The following is a 24,048-nucleotide window of genomic DNA, read 5'->3' on the forward strand; positions in this document are numbered from 1 at the left end:
AGCCAACTGCATTTACTTACTTTAGTCCTTATATCTTTAGATAATTGCATACTGGTTATCAGAACGATTTCAACATCAATAACATTTACATATTGCTATAAGGATGTAAGGGCTGGTTCAGAACACATGCGTTCTGTGCAGTCCTGTTTCAATAGTCCATGCATTCGAATGGGCTGCAAAATGCACTGGAAAGCAGAAAAAGTAGTACAAGCATTACTTTTTCAGAACGTGCTGCACCAAACCACATGGAACTGCAGTATCATGAGATTTGGTGGTTGCAAACGCACTGCATTTGTGAGATGCATTTGGGGTGCCATTAACAATTCATCCCATTTAGGCATCAATTATTAAAGAAATTTTATTTGTCAATTATTGCAAGGGCAGCATGTGCACCTTCTGTGTGGGAAACATGCACAATACTGCATGGGATAGCACAAAGGAGTTAGTAGCAAATAACACACAGCACACAGTAATTAACTAACTTTAAACACTTTATTGGAATTTATTTTGGCCACAATGCTATTTATGGTCTGACCATAATTAAAATAAAAAAAACAGATTTATTTATCCAATATATAGCCGTCTTTGGCTTAACCATCATCCATAAACAAAATTAGTCACAATGTCCATCAAGACAAACTAGACGACTAATCCCCCACTAAATAGGCACCATGACAGGATTTGGATAATAAGAAGGGAGGGTGGGTGGTAGTCGTAGTCCGGTCCTTCTGAGGTGGCAACAGCGCGGGAGCATCTGGCTTTTATGAGAGCAGGAAGTGCGGGCTGCAGCTGCCCGCCAAATTAGACCAATCCACCTTCGGTTGCCATGCAGATTCCCTGCTGTAATTGCCAATAGCATCCTGCAAGAGAGGTGGGAAGGGGGGGAAGAAGTACTCAGCCCTTTGTGCCATCCCATGGGGGTCCCGCTGAAGGCTAGGGATCCTGTCATGGGATAGCACAAAGGAGTTAGTAGCAAATAGCACACAGTAATTCATTAACTTTATTTTACTTTAGATTTATTTATCCAACATATAGTCATCTTTGTCTAAACCATCAACCATAAACAAATTTAGTCACAATGGCCGTCCAGATAAGCTGAACGACTAATCCCCACTAGCCGAGACCAGGGAGGAACTGGCTAGTCAAGGCCCCCAACACCGTGGCTAAATCAGTCAAGTTTTGCAGACCCATGTTGAATATGTCAAGGCCAATGTCTGACAGATGCACCAGGTCGTGCCTTAATAGACCAGGCAAAAACCCCTCAAGTTCAACATGAAGATATGACAGTCCACCAGAGGAAACAAAATAGTTATGGACTGTCCTATTCAGGCGTCTCCGAATCTCATCAATGTAGTGAAAATTACCCTATGGAGACCATATAAGCCTAGGAATCATCTTGGAATAGGCCAAGACAGCATGAGGGAATAATAGTTTAAAAGAACATAAGTCTTTTTTAATCTTGCAGAGAAGCTCCCATGTCTTTATTTTTCCAACATCATTAGCCCCAGTGTGAATAATTAAAATGTCGGGCGGAGGCCAAATACCTGACAAATAGATCAGTTGGTTTCTAACATTCCTCCATTGGAGGCCTCTAATACCCCACCAAAGAACCTGAAATATATTAGAGTTCAAACCTAAATTTGCCAAATAAGTTCTGGACTCAGCTTGATTCTTGGCCCAATAAATAAATGAATGACCAACTATACAAACTGTCCACCTGGAAGAACCTGAAAAAAGAACAGAATTAGATAATCAACAGGTTAGGACAGATATAGTTTGTACCTATCACTCTCCCAACAAAAAAATTGTCATTTAAAACTGATCACGGCTGTAATGAATTGCCGGGTTTTGGCAATATAGATAAAACTCATTGGAAAAAAAGGGGCATGGGTCCCCCCCCCAGTCCATTACCAGGCCCTTTGGGTCTGGTATGAATATTAAGGGGAACCCTGAACCAAAATTTTTTTTAAAAATTGCATGGGCCCCCCCCCAAATCCATACAAAGCCCTTCAGGTCTGGTATGGAAATTAAGGGGAACCCTGCGCCAAAGAAAAATGGCGTAGGGGTTCCCCCAAAATCCATACCAGACCCTTCATGTTGATGAGGACAAGGGCCTAATCCCCACAACTCTTGCCCAGAGGTTGTGGAGGTTGTGGGGTATGCAGGTGGAGGGCTTATCAGAATCTGGAAGCCCCCTTCAACAAGGGGACCCCCAGATCCCAGCCCCCCCTATGTGAATTGGTAACGGGGTACATCTTACCCCTACCATTTTTACAAAAAAAGTGTCAAAAATGGTAAAAAAAAAAAAAGAGACAGCTTGGGACAAGTCCTTTATTAAAAAATAAAAAAAATAAAAATGTCCAGCGATGTAAACTCACGCTGCCGGACGGACCAAAAAAAAAAAAAAAGCAGTTCCGCCTCCCGCCAAGTTAAAGTATCTAACAGCTGGGAGTGTCCTGCTACAGTATGAACACTTTGTGTTTGTATCTGCAGTTTGATAAGAACTGACACTGGCCTTCGCTGAATGCAAAGCAAAAACCTTTGCGAAATGAATTTTGGGCTTTTGTGGAATGAAGAGTCTTTGTGGTAACATCAGTTTCAACCACAGTCCCACATCTTTAACTCCCCAACATAAAGAAGGGTGGACCGACAGCTTTTGACTAAAATTTTCATCATATGAGTACCAAGCAGTACCACCAAAATGACGTAGCCTTTGCTACAATATCCATATGCTGGAATAAGCCCGAGCATTTTTCCGGAAGAAGTTCACCCAAAACCACAGCATAAATACAGAAGCTTGAAGCCAATTCTGAAAAGTTTTTGGTATGGCCCTCCTCCTATCTTCCTCAGTTCTTTCTCCCCCCTTTTTTTTATCAGTTTTAGCCAGAAATTCTTTAGATGCCAGAAATAAAGACAGCAAATGCACAAAACTACAATTTAATTTTTTTATTTTACTGCAGGGGCTAAGTAAAAACTGAGGGGGGATAACTCACATGGGAGAGCTTCCTTAAGGCATGTTTCAGCCACCAAAGTGTCAGGAGCAATAGCCTTTGCAATAGGCAAGGGAACAGTTAATGTAATTGAAGATCTGACAGGCAAATAAGATGGCTTACAATCAGGTAAATTAATACCAACAGATGAAAGGTTAACTTCCCCTTGCCAAATTGACCCGACATTTAACAGTTTTTGATTTATAACCCCTTGCTGGGGCAAAAAAGGACCTGCACATTTCTGAGAGTCAAAATTTTTTAAAGTATTATCAAGCACCAGAAAACTGTGCCCCTGAACTTTTGTCTGGAAACATATCAAAATTAACACCAATAGCACCAGAAGAAGGTGCCCGTAAAACTTTATCATGAAACACCTCAGAACTTTGAGCATTTTTAACACCAGCTAAAATATTATAAAGAGCATTAACCACTAAACGTAATTCATTAATATTAGACATAGACCAATTCTCACCAGTATTCATACCATTAGAATGCCCACTAGAGGCTACTGATAAAGGCTGTGCAGTGGCAGCCTGAGACATAAATGAGGAAGTGCCTCCGTCTGAGCCAGAGGGAGCACAGACATTGTTGAGTGAAGGAGAAACATCCTCCTTCCTCTGCCTTTTTCTACCAGGCTGCCTGCCTGTACCACGTATGCCTGAATCTCCTTCAGCCACATTTTCAGAGCTGACTTGCATCTGTGCAGGAGGTTCAAGGGGGCAGGAATCTTCCTTTAGGCACCCCCTCAGCCATTCTTCCCCGCCTGAGCTCTCAGCTTTTTCTATGAGGCAATGCAGGAGGTCCTACATGCTGCAGGTGTCCGTCATCCGTGAGCCGCAGTCTGGTCCTTCTGAGGCGGCAGCAGCGCAGGAGCAGCTGGTTTTTATGAGAGCAGCTGCCCGCCAAATTAGACCAATTCACCTCCTGTTGCCACGCAGATTCTCTACTATAATTGCCAATAGCAAACTGTAAGAGAGGTGGGAAGAGGGGAAAGAAGTACCCAGTCCTTTGTGCATTTCTATGGGGGTCCCGCTGAAGGCCAGGGACCCTGTCATTCTGGTGTTAATGGGCCCTGTCTTTCAAAAAAATTACTTTATTTTTTAATGTGTGTTACCTATAGTAATATTTCTCAACTCCAGTCCTTAAGTACCCCCAACAGGTCATGTTTTTCAGGCTTTCCTTTATTTTGCACAGGTGATTTGATCAGTTTCACTGCCTTAGTAATTACCACAGCCGTTTCATCTGAGGGAAATCATGAAAACATGACCTGTTGGGGGTACTTGAGGACTGGAGTTGAGAAACATTGACCTATAGGATGTACTATAAACTCCAGCACTCCAGCCTCCTAAATGCAATACAATCATTTTCCTGTATTGTAAGTGCTGATGCTGAGGTTCCAGCCACAGACTGGAGCTTCTGGCAGAAGAGGATAATGCTGAAGAAGGAACAAGGAATCAGGTTAGTGAAACAGCCTCTTCTTCGATCCCCTAGACATACCAAGCAACTAACCCTTGCAATGTAATGTGGGGGAAGGGGAGCACTGCAAGGATGTTTCTTTTTTTGGTTTTTTTTTTGCTATTTTCTCAGGCTTTAATATATTGCAGATCACCAGTCTGTAGATGTGGTGACTAAATTAGTTTTCTTTTTCAGGATTTTTACATTTAATTTCACCTGGTAATCATGTGAATGACACATTACTTGACCCTATGGAGGAAGCCATGGTTGAAACCCAGGTTTGACTTTAACCTCTTTGTGCCCACCCTGGCATTCCTTTAACCACTTGACCTCAGGAAGATTTACCCCCTTTCACGAGCAAACCATTTTTGTGATATGGCACTGCGTTACTTTAACTGATAATTGCACGGTCATGCAATGCTGTACCCAAATAAAATGTATGTCCTTTATTCCCACAAATAGAGTTTTCTTTTGGTGGTATTTTTTTCACCTCTGCATTTTTTATTTTTTGTGCTATAGAAGAAAAAAGTCTGGCAATTTTGAAAAAAAACAAACAAACAATATTTTTTACTTTCTGCTATAAAACCTATCCAATAAAAAATGGTAAAAATCAAATTTTTTCATACATTTAGGCCAATATGTATTATGATACTTGTTTTTGGTAAGAAAAATCCCAATTATTGTATATTAATTGGTTTGCACAAAAGTTATAGCATCTACAAACTATGGGATTTATTTTTGTTTTATTTTTTTACTAATAATCAGTGACTTATAGCGGGACTGTGATGTTGTGGCGGACATTCTAACTGACATTTTTTGAGGACCAGTGACACTATTACAGTGATCAGTGCTAAAAATATGCACTGTCACTGTACTAATGACACTGGCTGGAAAGGGGGTTAACATGTAAGGTGATAAAAGGGTAAACTGTGTGCCTAACCAGTGTTTTACTATACTGTGTTAGGTACTTTTACTAGGGGAAGAGATGGATGCCTTTCCTCCTATCAGAATGGCTATCTGCCTTGTTTACAAGATCACAGTTCTGCCTAATTATCAGCGGATGCTGGAGCACATTGGGTACCATGCACCCGCCTGATCAGGCCTCCACTTGCAAAGGAAGCTTCCTACACGGAAGTGTCAGATCATGTATATATACGTTGTCTGTCACACAGGTTCCACCCTGTAGTTGTAAAACTGCTATAGGGCAGACCTGAAGCGGTTAAACAGCTGTGAATGAATTGAGGGGCAGGAAAGATCAGCAATCATGTGACCACTGTCACAGTGGTCACATGATTACAAGCTGCTCCCGCCAGCTACCGATCTTTTTGACAGGTCAGGCTTTGTGCTGGGAGTGTGCAATGAGTGCAGTGCGCATTCTTTCAGTGCATAAACAACGGCTACCCAGCAACGCATGTGCAGAGCGTGGACATTAAAGCCCACCCTTTTGTTGACGCACATATGTGTTGGGCAGTCATAAAGTAATTAAACATTTCTATCTTTGTTTACCTCCATTACATTGGGGCTGATAGGATTTGTAGTTTGCAGAAGGAAGATAAAGTTGATTGTGCTTTCTTTTTAGCTCACAGAAAATGGCAGGGACATTGAAATTCTGACAATGGCAATGGGTATTTTCTGTTTAGCTGAAAATGCTCTAAGCCTGAAAGAGGAAAACTAATGATAAAATAGCTTACATTTTTTGATGTTTGTTCTGTTTTTGAGTAGACTAAAAAACATGCCTGATGTATTTTTTAATATTTATATAATCTCAGTTCACCTGGCTTTTATTGTTTACTTCTATTTTTAACAGCAACATAATTTATGCATTTCAGGTTTAAACACTGTTAATTATTTGTAATTGTTTTCTTTTAGTTACTGTAAGAGTACTCAGTGGATATGTACAAACCACACTTGTCTTGTAGAGCTGGATTTGATTAACTACGTCAATACCAGAAACTTTGGGTAAGTAGATAATTTATGTGATTAATACATATCCAATTTTTGAATTATTTTTTACCTTTCTAAGTGTAAGCATTTCTTATGAAATGTACTCAAGTGCACCAAATGAACCCTAACAACATTAATGGTTATTACTAATGTTAAAAGTGGGCAAAATGTATTTGTGAACATTTTCATGGGTATTGCCTCTGCCTTTACCATGCTTTTTTTTTGCAGCAAAATGCCATTTATTGTAATGGGCTTTTTCTGGTGCTCTGCCCCTCTAAATTTCTCACACACCTTGGGGCAGGTAAAACATTGTCCAATAGGGTGTGAGGGAATTTTCTAGAAGCTGGAGAGGCTCCAAAGGGTTCAGTCAGCAGGGTTGTTGCTGGTGGCACTAGGAGAAAACACATGCGCCAACTAAGTGTAGCTTTTTAGACTTTAATGAGGTGGAAAAGAGTGTAACTCACACATTGTGAATGATCATAAGTGCATAGATAAAGACACTGCACATCAGCTGTCTAGGCATCATAAAGGTGAGGAGGTGAAGAGGCCCACATCAATGGGAGTCCAGCTGGCGGATCAGCTGTCTGCCCACGATCAGGTTCTGCAGTGGGAACCGGCACTTCCTGGTCCCGTGGAATGCACTGTTGGGCTTGTGTGACGTTACTTCCTGGATGTGGTGCAAATGGATCGCGATGATCCATTCAGGCATATGAAGAAGTAGCTCATGCTCCACAAACGCGTTGCCGAACCATTTGCACCACATCCGGGAAATGACGCCACGCAAGCCCGACAGTTACGTTCCACGGGACCACAGCAGAAGGTTGAGGGGGAGATGGCTATCTGCAGGGCAAAAAGCTCTGCCCGCAACACCGGCCAAGCTGCGGAACTTCAGGAGAGGATTTGCAGATAGGTGGCTGTTTTTTAGATTTTAGAGCACAGCAAGAAGCTGTCCTTACCAGCTTGCCTAAATGCTCTTCTGCACACGACATATTACAGCAGCATAAACTAAAAATTAAAGTGGTACACTCGTGCTTTGGTGATATATTAAAAAGTGGTAATTATGTGAAAAAATAAATACCAATTTTTACGCGCATATTAGAGTTGCTGCTATGGTATAGGGTTAATTAACCTTAATAGCTGGACAATGAGAGACCAAACGCTGCTCTTACTATAAATTGCAATGTGCTCAGAAATGAATAACTAAATCTAAACAATATATAAATTATATATACAGCAAAAAAAGTGAACAGTGCTGATTAAAGTGCTTATGCAATCAATCTTAATTAAAAAAAGTGCATTGTGCAAAACAAATTGCTTGTGCAGATGAGTCTCCTAAAGTGCAATTTTACTCCTCCATGCTCCCCGCCTGCACTCCCTACTCACTGATTCTTAGAGTCAAAAAAGCATCTTAATTGTAATATCCTGCTGTGGTGAATGGCATTCAATCTCTCTTGTTTCCTCCAGTGATAAGATCAAATGCAGTTGCAGTGTGTCATGTAAAATGATAAAGAGATCTCCATGGCATAATAACGATTTGACTTTATTAAAAAATAAGTGTATTAAAGCAATTACACTCACATTTGCAGCTTAAAAAACAAGCATTGATACAAAGGTTGATTTGTCGTCTCGGCGTACGCTCCAAACACCAGAAATACACCACTGTATCCCCGCTTGATGCATTTTCCCCCTCCCATTGGGCATCCTCAGAAGCTTGGGTGGGCAGTGACAATGCTCCTTATTTACCTATTCAACCTCATGTACTCCTCCCCCTACACCTTATTGCATCACTTCCCCTCCAACAGAATTACATCACTACCTGTTCCTTATCTGTGTTAATAGTTCATATGTTAATAAACACGTGTTTATTAATTGTAGAGGTTTATTTACCTTTATAAGAAAATGTCATTGCTCCGTGTTGAAGTCAAGAGAGACATGAGTAAGTGAAAGCATGTGGGAATATTGCTAGCAGGTAGCTCGGTCCTTGCATGTTGTTAAACATGCAATGAATTGCCATTGTTATGAGTTAAGGGGAATATTGAAAAGATTTTTTTCATATTATTGTTTCGATCCAGATCTGAGTCACTGGTGCATCTTCCACCCTGTGGCCCCAACCCATAGAGAGTCCCTGTTCCTTATTCACATATGTTGTGTACTTGTACATAATGTACACATACGTTGTTTTAACCACCTCAGATAATGTGGTGGGCAATCAGACATTAACTGACATTGATTGAGAACTGCCTAACTGCCTATGACATCACCAGCGACACTAATACAGTAAACAGTGATAATACTATACACTATCACTGTACTAATGGCACTGGCTGGGAAGGGGTTAACATCTTAGGTAATCAAGGGGTTAAATGTGTGCCTAACAATGTGTAATGTGTGTTTAATGTGCTGATTTTTACTAAAGATATCTTTGTTTCAAAGAGATTGTTCCCTCTGTACAGAGCCTTGTATTGATTGTCAACACAGGGCTCTGAGCTGTGATTGAATAAAGCCGATCAGCAGGTTCTGGCCATGAATCATTGACCAAGACCTGCTGACAGACTCCCACTGTATACAATAGCATTGGGTGTTGGCGGGGGGAGGGGGTCACGCATGTGCTCATCCTAAGCCCAGAATCAGGCAGCTACGTATGTTGCTGTGCCTATACGGGCCACCTTTCCACAGCACATTGTGGGTGGTCAGTCCAGAAATGGCTAACAAAGTGAATAAAAGGTTTTTCAATTCAAAACATTTATGAATGTAAACAAATGTAAATATAGCTCTAAGCCTATACAGTACATTCAGTATCTCACAAAAGTGAGTATACCTCTCACATTATATCTTTTCATATGACAACACTGAAGAAATTTGCACTTTGCTACAATGTAAAGTAGTGAGTGTACAGCTTGTATAACAGTGTAAATTTGCTGTCCCCTCAAAATTGGAGGTGTGTTTGGGGTCGTTATCATGTTGAAATACTACCCTGCGGCCCAGTCTCTGAAGGGAGAGGATCATGCTCTGCTTCATTATGTCACATTCATGGTTCCCTCAATGAACTGTAGCTCTCAACACTCATGCAGCCCCAGACCATGACACTCCCACCACCATGCTTGACTGTAGGTAAGACACACTTGCCTTTGTACTCCTCACCTGGTTGCCACCACACATGCTTGACACCATCTGAACCAAATAAGTTTATCTTGGTCTCATCAGACCACAGGACATGGTTCCAGTAATGCATGTCCTTAGTCTGCTTGTCTTCAGCATTTACAGGCTTTCTTGTGCATGATCTTTAGAAGAGGCTTCCTTCTGGGATGACAGCCATGCAGACCAATTTGATGCAGTGTGCGGCGTATGATCTGGGCACTGACAGGCAGACCACCCCACCCCTTCAACCTGTGTATCAATGCCGGCAGCACTCACTTATACATCTATTTCCCAAAGACAATCTCCGGATATGACGCTTAGCACGTGCGCTCAACTTCTTTGGATTGACTATGGTGAGACCTGTTCTGAGTGGATCCTGTCCTGTTAAACTGCTGTATGGTCTTGGCCACCGTGCTGCAGCTCAGTTTCAGGGTCTTGGCAATCTTTTTATAGCCTAGGCCATCTTTGTGTAAAGCAACAATTCTTTTTTTCAGCTCATCAGAGAGTTCTTTGCCATTAGGTGCCATGCTGAACCTCCAGTGACTAGTATGAGAGAGTGAGAGCGATAACACCAAATTTAGCATTCCTACTCCCCATTCACACCTGAGACCTTGTAACACTAACGGGTCACGTGAGGGAAAATGGCTAATTGGGCCCAATTTGGACATTTTCACTTAGGGGTGTACTCACTTTTGTTGCCAGCGGTTTAGACATTAATGGCTGTGTGTGGAATTATTTTGAGGGGACAGCACATTTACACTGTTATACAAGCTGTACACTCACTACTTTACATTGTAGCAAAGTGTCATTTCTTCAGTGTTGTCACATGAAAAGATATAATAAAATATTTACAAAAATGTGAGGGGTGTACTCACTTTTGTAAGATATTGTATATACGTAGAACTATTTGCTATAGTTATGCTACAGATTATCACTCTTTCCTAAAAATTTAATTATGAAACATGTCAAGAGCTGTTCCCTTGTATTGGGCTATATAAAAAAAAATATATCAGTACTGGAACATGATATATGCTAACAAATAAGTGCATAGCTATTTATTTTACTTTTTCTATTTAACCATATTTTTCATTTTAATAATCCTTTCTTTTTTTAGGCTCGGTTCACACCTATGCGAATTGGATGTGGGTTTTCCCCACATCCAGTTCGCATGGTAGAAGATTGTGACCAATCTTTGGAGCCGGTTCACACATCTCCGCTGTGGCTCGGGTGCAAATTTGCACAGGAATCCTGTGCGTATTTTAGTCCATTTCAGGTCTGAATTCAGCCCAAGAATTCAGGCTGAAATCGGACCTGAAACAGTGTGCCAGGACGCAGCAGACCCCTGCTGTGAGCCGCATGTGGCAATAGTGTGAACCCAGCCTTAAAAATGAACTCCAGACAAGCTGCTAAATAGGCAGATGAATTACCTAGAAGGGAGCTGTTTTACCTACAAAAGATTTGTGTTTCTGTCCATCTGGGTCTGGAGTTTACATAGCATTTTTTCACACAGTACATCCTTGTTAACAGGGGAGGAGATCTAATTTTCCTATGGTAAGGTTAAGTATCTCTTGGAGATTTTGTTTTTCCCCCAGCCTTTGACTTCACAATGACATGAGAAGCAAAAAAAAAAACTGATTTTCGCATCCCTCTGTTACTCTGCTGTCTTCCCTTTTAGCATGCTTCTTAGAAACATAGAAACATAGAAAAGTTACGGCGAAAAAAGACTGAGTAGTCCATTGAGTCTGTCAATTTTTATTTTTATGTTAACTTTATTGTCTGACTTTAAATTTATGTTTGTCCCAAGCATGTATGAAGCCATTTACTGTTGACTGTCTCACTACCTCTGTTGGTAGTTTATTCCAATCATCAACTACCCTTTCGGTAAAATAAGGCTCGGTTTCCACTAGTGCGCCTTGTCATGCGACCTTGGACTGCAAAGTCACATGACAAGTCGTACCCCATGATTTCCAATGAGTATCGTTCATATCTGTGCGACTTCAAGTCGCAGCGACTTCAACGTAGTTCCTGCACTACTTTTGTCCCACTTTGATGCGACTTGAGGTCCATAGACCTCAAGAATACACAGGCTTTGTTTCAAGTCACATCAAAATCACAGCAAAATCACGGGACTTTCAGGTCGCAATAGTGGAAACCTAGTCTAATATAAGGCCCCTTTCACAATTGTGTGACTTGTCCTGGGATGTGGGACTGCAACGTTGCATGACAAGTCGTTCCCCTATGATTTCTAATGAGTACCATTCATATATGTGCGACTTGAAGTCACACCGACTTCAAAGTAGTCCCTGTACTACTTTGGTCTGACTTTGATGCGAGTTACTGAAACAAAAAGAAGAACCTGCTCCAGGTGTCTACTTCCTAATGCTCTCTCCCCCCTCCAGGCATGGGTGCAGCTCAATATGCAACCATGTGCAAAAATTGAACAAAAAGGTCCGGATGGCCACACTCCAATGAAAACGATTTCTTTATGGTTATAATAAATCCATGCAGCAAGGATAAAACCACTGACATGTTTCACACCGTTACAGAAGGTGCTTATTCATAGTTCATGAATTGTTTATTACATCAAAATATAATATGTATACAGAAGTAAGGGCATTGACCGGGTTTAAGGATATGTGTTTGAAGGGAGAAACAATGAGACATCCTTTGTCCTATTTCTATACTGTATTAATGGGAATAGAATCGCCTCAGGACCTAACTTTCCTACAAGCGTGGGAGAGAGACTTATGCCGCGTACACACGAGCGGACTTTACGGCGGACTTTGCCCGGCGGACTGGATTTCGTCGGACAATTCGATGTGTGTGGGCTCCAGCGGACTTTGTTTTCTCAAAAGTTGGACGGACTTAGATTTTAAACTTGTTTAAAATTTATCCGTTGAAATCGAGTCCGGTCGAAAAGTCCGCTCGTCTGTATGCTAGTTCGACGGACAAAAAGGCACGCTAGGGCAGCTATTGGCTACTGGCTATGAACTTCCTTGTTTTAGTCCGGTCGTACGTCATCACGTACGAATTCGACGGACTTTGGTGGATTGTGTGTAGGCAAGTCCGTTCATTCACAAAGTCCGTCGGAAAGTACGTCGAAAAATCCGCCGGGCAAAGTCCGCCGTAAAGTCCGACCGTGTGTACGCGGCATTAGGAACATCATTCTCCCAAGAACAGAAGTATAGGATTTTAGTATTTAATCAAAAGGCATCTATAGCAAGCAGATATCAGGAGGGGGGATATAAAATCCTTACCAGATGGTATAGGATGCTGAATGGATTTACCTCCAGGTGTCAGAGATATGTTGAAGATGTCATGAAGAGGAAGGGACAATTCTACATATCTTCTGGGAATATACGAGAATAAGAGAGTTCTGGGAAATGGTTGCAGAAACTACTAAAACAATAACAGGATTCTCCTTGGGAAATAATCCGGCAACTTTTTTATTGCTAGATTTCCCGTTATCAGCAGAAAAATTTAAAAACTCACTGCTGAGACACCTTTTAACAGCAGCTAGGGGCTTGTATCCCTGCTCTGTGGAAAAAAGACAGCTGTCCAACTAGGGCACAATGGTTGGCCAGAATTGCAGAAATACAACAAATAGAAAATCTTACTTTGACAATGAAAGACCAAGATGAGAAGTACCGGACAACATGGGCCCCATATCTGGACTATAGGGAGAGAATGGGGATGGATGGAGGGGAGGGGAGAGAGGGAGAGGTTGAGAGGAGTTCCTTTTTTTTTTTTTACTCTGGGTTAGGGAGGGGGTAAAAGGGGGATTTTTTTTTTTTGGAGCAATGGGTTAATAGTAGAAAAAGGGAATTCACAAGGAATTAAAGTGTCAATTAAAGGTTACATATGATGTGCAGATGAATAGATTTACTTAAGACGTATTAAGCTGGCACTATATGAGTGCAATGAATTGTATTGTGAAACCCATAAAAAAAAAAATAATGAAAAAAAAAATAAAGAAATCATTTTCATTGAAGTGCGGCTATCTGGACCTTTTTGTTCAATTTTTGATGCGACACAGGCATTCCCTGAAATTGTGGCAAAATCGCACCAAAATCGCAGCAAAATCGTGGCAAAATCACACGACTTTGAAGTCACGGTAGTGTGAAAGGATTAGTTTTGAACTTTGATCCAGTTAGTTTGAGGTCATGTCCCTGTCTTCTCGTTTCATATTGGTCTCTTTTTAGCACATCAGCACTGCAGCACAGTTGATTGTCTCCTTGCGCTGCTTCTTCCAGCCTAAACTCCACAGTCTACAAAAGGATGATTGTGACAAGAAGCATGCTCATAGAATCAAAGAGCAGCGGTAACAGAGAGGCTACCTCATCAGTCTGCTGTTGTTTTTCACACTTTCCATTCAATACGAGGGTAGAAAGATACAACTCTTGTATTCCTTATTTGTAAGGCACTTTGTGCAATGACTGCCATTTTTCTTCACTTGATCAATGCCAGTCACTGCAAGGATACTTAGAAGACAATTGGACTAGGAAGGCTTAAGGCTTTGAGCCTGACAGCATGGGTATGCGGTCACCCCCCCTCTTAAAAAAATAAAATAAATATATAGGTTTATGTAAATTTCACTGTATTAGGGACAATGTCCCTTTAAGAAAATTTCAAATGGGATTGAGGGCAGGAAACATGTTTACATGACATTTGGGAATTTCCCAGAATGTCATGTGACCCCTGGGAATGTTCTGGAAAGGGGCCTATTATATATAGGACCCTCTCACAGGTGTATTCCCGCCAGTGTTCAGCTAGTCAGCATCGGTGCAACAAGCTCCCCACCCTCCCTCCCTAGTCGCTAAGCACGTTATGTGGTCTGTCACCCTTCATATTTGTAGGGGGGCTTTGGTTATAAATAAGTTTATTGTTTGAAATTTAAGAATTTTATGAATTAATAAAATTATCAAGATGCTGTTATTGTTATTTATTGATTTGAATACACCAATAAACGTGCCGCGGGCAATTTTTTTTGCCAACAAGTGGTTTTGTGTTATTACTTAAATAGGTATTTGACTTTTTGGTATACAGGAAGGGTAGGTGCGACCTGCATTCCCATGTATTCTATGTGTCCTGTTCCCACTGAAACACTGCCTTCAGGTGGGTTGCAATGTGTTGGGAAAAATGATGGCATGCTGTATTTTTTCACAACACAACAGAGCTCACCTGAAGGCACCACAACAAAAAATACAAATCCTTTTTGCAGATAATACAGATCTCTTTCATGTGTTTCATATGTGTATTTAGCTGTTTGGAGTTTGGCTTTAAGAACAAACAATATCATTAATTATATTATATAACATAACTGTGTTCTAGCAATTTGCAGTGAACTATGAACAACGTCTGCTTCTTTTGTTTTTATTATTGTTTTTTGCTATTATTACTGCTAGTGCTAATTTTAGTAATAAAATGCCATTTTAAATACAGGTGGAAAGCTGAAAACTACAGTCAGTTTTGGGGCATGACATTAAATGAAGGATTTGAATATCGACTGGGTACAATACCTCCATCTCCCTCGCTTCTCAGCATGAATGAAATAGATGTAAGTTTTCTTGTAATTGTAATTACTAATGTTTGTCTGAATGATCAAGCCATATACAATATATTTGCAGTATGGAATACTCTACACGTGTTCTAGATATGTTATCATATTATTCATTATTATACAAGAGTATATTGAAAAAAATCCATTAAACTGATCTGGTTATCATGCCAAAGTAGTACTTTGTTTCTTGCACTATTTATATTCCTGACTGTTACCCTGTTGTTTCTATTGGCACATACTATACATACTGTATAGCAGTGTTTCTCAACTCCAGTCCTCAAGGCGCCCCAACAGGTCATGTTTTCAGGCTTTCCATTAATTTGCACAGGTGATTTGATCAGTGCGCCTTGAGGACTGGAGTTGAGAAACACTGCTGTATAGCATCCCATAGGTCTTCTTTTCCAGAAGTACATACTATTTATATATTAGAGCACAGCCATTCTAATTGCTCAAACATAGGGATGAGCTTCGTGTTCGAGTCGAACCCATGTTCGACTCGAACATCGGCTGTTCGCCCGTTCGCCGAATTGCGAACGATATGGGCCGTTCGCGCTAAATTCGTGTGGCGCGTCACGGCCCATAATTCACTGCGGCATCGCAGTGCATTGCTGGCTGATGATTGGCCAAGCATGCACTATGACCCGCATGCTTGGCCAATCACAGCGCCGTCAGTAGAGAGAGCTGTAATTGGCCAAAGCCAGGGTGGCTTTGGCCAATTATGGCTCAGGGGATTTAGTACACACCCCACACTATATAAGGCCGCCTGCACGGCGGCCCTGTGTAGTGTGTGTTCCGGTGTGCTGAGAGATAGAGAGAGAGAGAGAGAGAGACAGTGTCATTTGATTTGAGTTAGATAGATTAGGCAGAACAGTCAGTCAGTTAGCTGCACTTACAGTGTATTGTGTATATATATGCATCCCAGGTGTTGCATATATATATATACACTGTATTCAGTTTAGCTAGATCCGTTCCTGTTATCTTCTATCTAGACTATTTACATTTAATGCAGTGCGTCCTGCTCACAGTGTTCAGCTAGATCCGTTCCTGCTATTTACATTTAGTGCAGTGCGTCCTGCTCACAGTGTTCAGCTAGATCCGTTCCTGTTATCTTCTAGACTATTTACATTTAGTGCAGTGCGTCCTGCTCACAGTGTTCAGCTAGATCCGTTCCTGCAATTTACATTTAGTGCAGTGCGTCCTGCTCACAGTGTTCAGCTAGATCCGTTCCTGCTATTTACATTTAGTGCAGTGCGTCCTGCTCACAGTGTTCAGCTAGATCCGTTCCTGCTATTTACATTTAGTGCAGTGCGTCCTGCTCACAGTGTTCAGCTAGATCCGTTCCTGTTATTTACATTTAGTGCAGTACGTCCTGCTCACAGTGTTCAGCTAGATCCGTTCCTGCTATTTACATTTAGTGCAGTGCGTCCTGCTCACAGTGTTCAGCTAGATCCGTTCCTGCTATTTACATTTAGTGCAGTGCGTCCTGCTCACAGTGTTCAGCTAGATCCGTTCCTGCTATTTACATTTAGTGCAGTGCGTCCTGCTCACAGTGTTCAGCTAGATCCGTTCCTGTTATTTACATTTAGTGCAGTGCGTCCTGCTCACAGTGTTCAGCTAGATCCGTTCCTGCTATTTACATTTAGTGCAGTGCGTCCTGCTCACAGTGTTCAGCTAGATCCGTTCCTGCTATTTACATTTAGTGCAGTGCGTCCTGCTCACAGTGTTCAGCTAGATCCGTTCCTGCTATTTACATTTAGTGCAGTGCGTCCTGCTCACAGTGTTCAGCTAGATCCGTTCCTGTTATCTTCTAGACTATTTACATTTAGTGCAGTGCGTCCTGCTCACAGTGTTCAGCTAGATCCGTTCCTGTTATTTACATTTAGTGCAGTGCGTCCTGCTCACAGTGTTCAGCTAGATCCGTTCCTGCTATTTACATTTAGTGCAGTGCGTCCTGCTCACAGTGTTCAGCTAGAGCCGTTCCTGCTATTTACATTTAGTGCAGTGCGTCCTGCTCACAGTGTTCAGCTAGATCCGTTCCTGTTATCTTCTAGACTATTTACATTTAGTGCAGTGCGTCCTGCTCACAGTGTTCAGCTAGATCCGTTCCTGCTATTTACATTTAGTGCAGTGCGTCCTGCTCACAGTGTTCAGCTAGATCCGTTCCTGTTATCTTCTAGACTATTTACATTTAGTGCAGTGCGTCCTGCTCACAGTGTTCAGCTAGATCCGTTCCTGTTATCTTCTAGACTATTTACATTTAGTGCAGTGCGTCCTGCTCACAGTGTTCAGCTAGATCCGTTCCTGTTATCTTCTAGACTATTTACATTTAGTGCAGTGCGTCCTGCTCACAGTGTTCAGCTAGATCCGTTCCTGTTATCTTCTAGACTATTTACATTTAGTGCAGTGCGTCCTGCTCACAGTGTTCAGCTAGATCCGTTCCTGTTATCTTCCTACTGACAGGCAGGCTTGTCTGGTTACAGTATATAAAGCTACCTGAAGAAAATTACAGGTGTTCTATTTGATCCTATTAGTACCACGGTCAGGCAGCTAGACTATTTACATTTAGTACAGTGCATCCTGCTCACAGTGTTCAGCTAGATCCGTTCCTGTTATCTTCCTACTGACAGGCAGGCTTGTCTGGTTACAGTATATAAAGCTACCTGAAGAAAATTACAGGTGTTCTATCCCAGCTTAGTGCAGCTACAGGCCATTAGTATGTCTGGAAGGCCAAGAAGGAGAGGCAGACAGTCACAAGCCAATAAGAGAGGGCAAGCAGGCTCTGTGTCTAGTGCTGGTCGTGGAGACGGTGCATCCTCATCAGCACGTGGCCATGGGACACGCTTGGCCTTTTTTTCGGCAGCTGGCCGTGTTGAGCCGCAACATGCGGAAGACTTGGTCGAGTGGATGACCAAGCCGTCCTCATCCTCCTCATCCTCTCTCACCCATGCCCAGGGTGCTTTGTCTGGCAAAGCAGCGGCCTCTTCCCTCAGCTCAATGTCATCAGTGACTCCTTCCCTAGCTCCACCATGTCCTCATGAGGATTCCCTCGAACTGTTTGACCACAGTGTTGGGTACATGCTCCAGGAGGATGCCCAGCGTTTGGAAGGCTCTGATGACGATACTGAGCTCGATGAAGGCAGTAACATGAGCACGGACAGAGGGGGTGCCCAAGAAGGACAGCAATCTGGCAGTCATGCTCCCCCTGCTGCAGCATACTGCCAGGTTTGCTCCAGTGATGAGGAGGGAGGGGATGATGAGGTCACTGACTCAACGTGGGTGCCTGATAGGAGAGAGGAGGAGGAGGAGGAGGAGGAGGAGGCGGCGGCACATCACCAACGAGGCAGGATGCCCTCCAGGGGCCAGCCTAAGGGCAGCACATTGACTGCATCACACCCCAAAGCTCCACATGTGCAGGGCGCTGCAGTCTCTGCGCGTTATTCAAAAAGTTCTTTGGTGTGGGCCTTTTTTGAGACGAGTGCATCAGATCGCACCGCTGCTATTTGCAACATATGTCTCAAGCGTATCTCGCGTGGCCAAAACATCTCCCGCTTGGGTACCACATGCTTGACCAGACATATGTTGACCTGCCATGCAGTTCGTTGGCAAGCGTATCTAAAAGACCCACACCAAAGAACAAAGAGGATCTCTCCTTGCTCCTCATCAGCTGAGATTTCCAACCCCACTAGACCTTCAGTCCTCTCTGAGACCTGCAGTGAGAGGAATGAAGGTGTAGAATTAGGTGTGTCACAGCCAAGTACTTGTGGGCAATCTGCTTTTGGTACACCAACGTCAGATTGTACCAGGCAAATTTCCCTGCCCCAGCTGCTGCACCGCCGAAAGAAGTTTGCTCCCAGCCATCCACATGCCCAGCGGTTGAATGCTAGCTTGGCAAAATTGCTAGCACTTCAACTGCTGCCTTTTCAGTTGGTAGACTCTGCCCCCTTCCGTGAGTTTGTGGAATGTGCGGTTCCTCAGTGGCAGGTACCCAAACACCACTTTTTCTCACGGAAGGCGATTCCGACTCTCTACCGGCATGTGGAAGGCAATGTCCATGCCTCGCTGGACAGGGCGGTCAGCGGTAAGGTGCATATTACCGCTGACTCATGGTCCAGCAGGCATGGACAGGGACGTTACCTAAGTTTCACGGCGCATTGGGTGACTCTGCTGGCAGCTGGGTAGGATGCAGGACAAGGTGCAGTAGTGTTGGAGGTTGTTCCGCCACCACGCCTCCAAAATGCTGATTGTGACACACCTCTCTCCTCCACCCCCTCATCTTCTTCTTCCTCCATGGCCTCTTCCTCGGAACCAGCGGTGCTCCGTAGGCGTTCAAGGGGCTACGCAAGTACGCAGGCCAAAAGATGCCATGCGGTGCTGAGCTGGTGTGCTTGGGGGACAGGAGCCACACTGGGGCAGAGGTTCTGTCAGCTCTGCAGGGGCAGGTTCAGAGGTGGTTGACGCCACGCCAACTTAAGGCAGGAATGGTGGTTTGCGACAATGGCACCAACCTCCTCTCTGCCCTCTGACAGGGACAAATGACCCATGTGCCCTGTTTGGCTCACGTCCTTAACTTGGTGGTGCAGCGGTTCTTGGGCAGGTACCCGGGCTTACAGGATGTCCTGAGGCAGGCCAGGAAAGTCTGTGTGCATTTCCGCCGGTCATATAATGCCAGTGCTCGGCTGACGGACCTCCAAAAGGAGTTTAACCTGCCCAAGAACCGCCTAATCTGTGACATGCCCACCAGGTGGAACTCAACGTTGGCCATGCTGCAGCGGCTGCACACGCAGCAGAGGGCCATCAATGAGTACCTGTGCGACTATGGCACCAGGACAGGGTCAGGGGAGCTTGGTTTTTTTTCCCCACGCCAGTGGACCATGATCAGGGATGCATGCACTGTCCTGTCACCATTCGAGGAGGCCACGAGGATGGTGAGCAGTGACAGTGCATGCATCAGTGACACTGTCCCCCTTGTCCACCTGTTGGAGCACACGCTGCGTGGAATAATGGACAGGGCACTTGAGGCAGAACAGAGGCAGGAAGAGGAGGACTTCCTTAGCTCTCAAGGCCCCCTTTATCCAGACAGTGTTCCTGCGTGCCCGCCGATCACACAGGAAGAGGACGAGGAGGAAGAGGAGGAGGAGGAAGATTGTGTCAGTATGGAGGTGGAGCCTGGCACTCAGCATCAGCAGCAGTCTTTAAGGGATCAGTCCCAAGAAACACATGGACTTGTACGTGGCTGGGAGGAGGTGGCTGCGGACCATGTCGTTCTTAGTGACCCAGAGGACTCCGGACCGAATGCCTCAGCAAACCTACGCTGCATGGCCTCCCTGATCCTGCAAAGCCTGCGTAAGGATCCTCGTATTCGTGGTATCAAGGAGAAGGACCAATACTGGCTGGCAACCCTCCTTGATCCACATTACAAGGGTAAGGTTGCGGACCTTATCTTGCCATCGCAGAGGGAGCAGAGGATGAAACATCTTCGGGAGGCCTTGCAGAAAGGTCTGTGCAACGCGTTCCCAGAGACTGGGAGGTTACAAACTCCTGTTTCTGGACAACGTGTTGCTGAGGCTTCGGTCAGTCAAAGAAGGAGCGGTGGAGAAGGTGGCCGTCTGACCGATGCGTTCAGACAATTTTTTGGTCCGCAGCCCCAAGGTATGATCGGTTCCAGCAACCATCGCCAGCGTCTGTTTTACATGGTGCAGGAATACCTAGGGGCAAGATCAGACTTGGACACCTTTCCCACCGAAAATCCTCTGGGTTACTGGGTCTTGAGGATGGATCACTGGCCAGAGCTTGCACAGTATGCAATTGAGCTACTGGCCTGTCCTGCACCCAGCGTTCTTTCGGAACGCACATTCAGTGCTGCTGGAGGCGTGGTAACCGATCACAGGGTGCGTCTGTCCACCGACTCGGTCGATCGGCTGACCTTCATAAAAATGAATGAGTCTTGGATCACCACCAGCTACCAAGCACCTGATGCTGATGTAACCGAATAATTTTTTTTGAAATCTCAGATCCCTTCAAAGACTGCCTATGCTGATGTTGAGTGACTATCCCTGAGTAATTATCCTCTTCCTCCTCAAACATCACGCTGATAGCTTGTAAGAACATTTTTGGTTCTGGGCGCCACCACCAGTGCCTAAGGCACAATTTTTCAGCCCCTGTTTAACAGGGGCGTGTAATTACAATTTTTGATGTAATACTTTGCAGCAGGGCTCGTTCCTGCATTCCAACTAGAGTGTCTGTGAGGGGTTGCAGTGTTGTGGCACCAGCACCAGTGCCTAAGGCCCAATTTTTCTGCCCCTGTCTAACAGGGGCGTGTAATTACAATTTTTGATGCAATACTTTGCAGCAGGGCTCGTTCCTGCGTTCCAACTAGAGTGTCTGTGAGGGGTTGCAGTGTTGTGGCACCAGCACCAGTGCCTAAGGCCCAATTTTTCTGCCCCTGTCTAACAGGGGCGTGTAATTACAATTTTTGATGCAATACTTTGCAGCAGGGCTCGTTCCTGCGTTCCAACTAGAGTGTCTGTGAGGGGTTGCAGTGTTGTGGCACCAGCACCAGTGCCTAAGGCCCAATTTTTCTGCCCCTGTCTAACAGGGGCGTGTAATTACAATTTTTGAAGCAATACTTTGCAGCAGGGCTCGTTCCTGCGTTCCAACTAGAGTGTCTGTGATGGGTTGCAGTGTTGTGGCACCAGCACCAGTGCCTAAGGCCTAATTTTTCAGCTCCTGTTCAACAGGGGCATGTAATTACAATTCTTGATCTAATATTTCACAGCAGGGCCCTGTGAGGGCTTACAGTGTTGTGGCCACAGCAACACCTAAGGCCCAAATTTCTGCTGAGTATATAGGGCAGGACCCTACTTTCAAACATCTAACTTACAAACGACTCCTACTTGCAAACGGAAGGAGACAACAGGAAGTGAGATGAAATCTACCCCTAGGAAGGGAAATTCTCTCCTGTAAGAGTTAATATGGGAAAACAATTTCTCCTTTCCACTGATGCTTTCCAATCCTTGTTCCACAAAAAAACCCAAATTTTCAAAAAACATTTTTCATTGGGACAAAAAAGTGAGGTGAAATCTTCTGAAGAGGAGGAAAGACAGCAAAACAAATGTCACAGGGGTGATAACACTTCCCTATGTTTTCCAAAAAGCTTAGAAAAGATTTTTTGGCTGGAGCTAAACACGTTAAAAATGTTCAAAATTACAAACAGATTCTACTTAACAACAAACCTACAGTCCCTGTCTTGTTTGCACCGCCTGTATACTGCTGTTCAGAGTATATAGGGCCTGGTGGCCCCACACCTTTCCTTATTTTAATTTGGGTGCGGGGTTCCCCTTAATATCCATACAAGACCCAAAGGGCCTGGTAATGGACTGGGGGGTACCCATGCCGTTTGTCTCACTGATTTTCATCCATATTGCCATGACCCGACATGACATTAAACCCGCAAGCAGTTTTAAATGAGATTTTTTCCTTTAAAAATGACATTTGGTGCAGGGACTGTTCTAAACATGGGAAACATGCGTCACTTTACAGGCATACTATAGACACCCCCCAGGTACGATATTTAAAGGAATATTTCACTTTTTTTTTTTTTACTTTAAGCATCATTAAAATCACTGCTCCCGAAAAAACGGCCGTTTTTAAAAGTTTTTTTTGCATTGATACATGTCCCCTGGGGTAGGACCCGGGTCCCCAAACCCTTTTTAGGACAATACCATGCAAATTAGCCTTTAAAATGAGCACTTTTGATTTCGAACGTTCGAGTCCCATAGACGTCAATGGGGTTCTAACGTTCGTGCGAACTTTCGGTCCGTTCGCAGGTTCTGGTGCGAACCGAACCGGGGGGTGTTCGGCTCATCCCTACTCAAACAGCTCAACATGGCTATTTACCATCTTGTTTACAATTTTTTTAATGGTATACTCACCTTTCCACTGGGTTTACTTATACTGTATTTCAGCACAGTACAGTAGAGTAAGGATTACTCATTATCTATGGGGATGAGCCGAACACCCCCCAGCTCGGTTCGCAGCAGAACATGCGAACAGGCAAAAAATGTGTTCGAACATGCAAACACCCTTTAAAAGTCTATGGGACATGAACATGAATAATCAAAAGTTCTAATTTTAAAAGCTTATATGCATGGTATTGTCATAAAAAGTGTTTGGGGACCTGGGTCCTGCCCCAGGGGACATGTATCAATGCAAAAAAAGTTTTTTTGGGAGCAGTGATTTTAATAATGCTTAAAGTGAAACAATAAAAGTGAAATATTCCTTTAAATTTCGTACCTGGAGGTTGTCTATAGTATACCTGTAAAGTGGCACATGTTTCCTGTGTTTAGAACAGTCCAAGAGCATAATGACATCTCTAAACGAAAAAAAAGTAATTTAAAAGTACTTGCAGCTATAATGAATTGTCTATGGGAGTTAATCAAAAGTGCTAATTTTAAAGGCTTATATGCATGGTATTGTCATAAAAAGTGTTTGGGGACCTGGGTCCTGCCCCAGGGGACATGTATCAATGCAAAAAAAGTTTTAAAAACGTCAGTTTTTTCGGGAGCAGTGATTTTAATAATGCTTAAAGTGAAACAATAAAAGTGAAATATTCCTTTAAATTCTGTATCTAGGGGGTGTCTATAGTATGCCTGTAAAGTGGCACATGTTTCACATTTTAGAACAGTCCGAGAGCAAAATTACATTTCTAAAGGAAAAAAAGTCATTTAAAAGTACTCGCGGCTATAATGAATTGTCGGTCTCAGCAATACACATAAAAGTCATTGAAAAAAACGGCATGGGATTCCCCCACAATCCATTACCAGGCCCTTTGAATATTAAGGGGAACCCCCATACCAAAATTTTAAAAAAAATGGCGGGAGGGGGCCCCCAAAAATCCATACCAGATCCTTATCTGAGCTGCAACCTGGCAGGCTACATGAAAAGAGGGGGGACAAGAGAGCA

At 43.5% G+C, this 24,048-nt stretch overlaps 1 protein-coding gene across 1 annotated transcript in view; it reads left to right on the top strand.

Moving 5' to 3' along the window:
* TINAG (tubulointerstitial nephritis antigen) overlaps positions 1-24,048 on the top strand; it is a 190,446-nt gene that overhangs the window by 35,880 nt on the left and 130,518 nt on the right. Inside the window, exons 3-4 of the mRNA XM_073626681.1 lie at positions 6,315-6,404; positions 14,970-15,084. Of these exons, the coding sequence (XP_073482782.1) occupies positions 6,315-6,404; positions 14,970-15,084 (205 nt within the window). The remainder of the gene's footprint in view (positions 1-6,314; positions 6,405-14,969; positions 15,085-24,048) is intronic.

This window comes from Aquarana catesbeiana, linkage group LG04 (genome assembly GCF_042186555.1).
Source record: "Aquarana catesbeiana isolate 2022-GZ linkage group LG04, ASM4218655v1, whole genome shotgun sequence".
Classification (NCBI taxonomy): domain Eukaryota; kingdom Metazoa; phylum Chordata; class Amphibia; order Anura; family Ranidae; genus Aquarana; species Aquarana catesbeiana.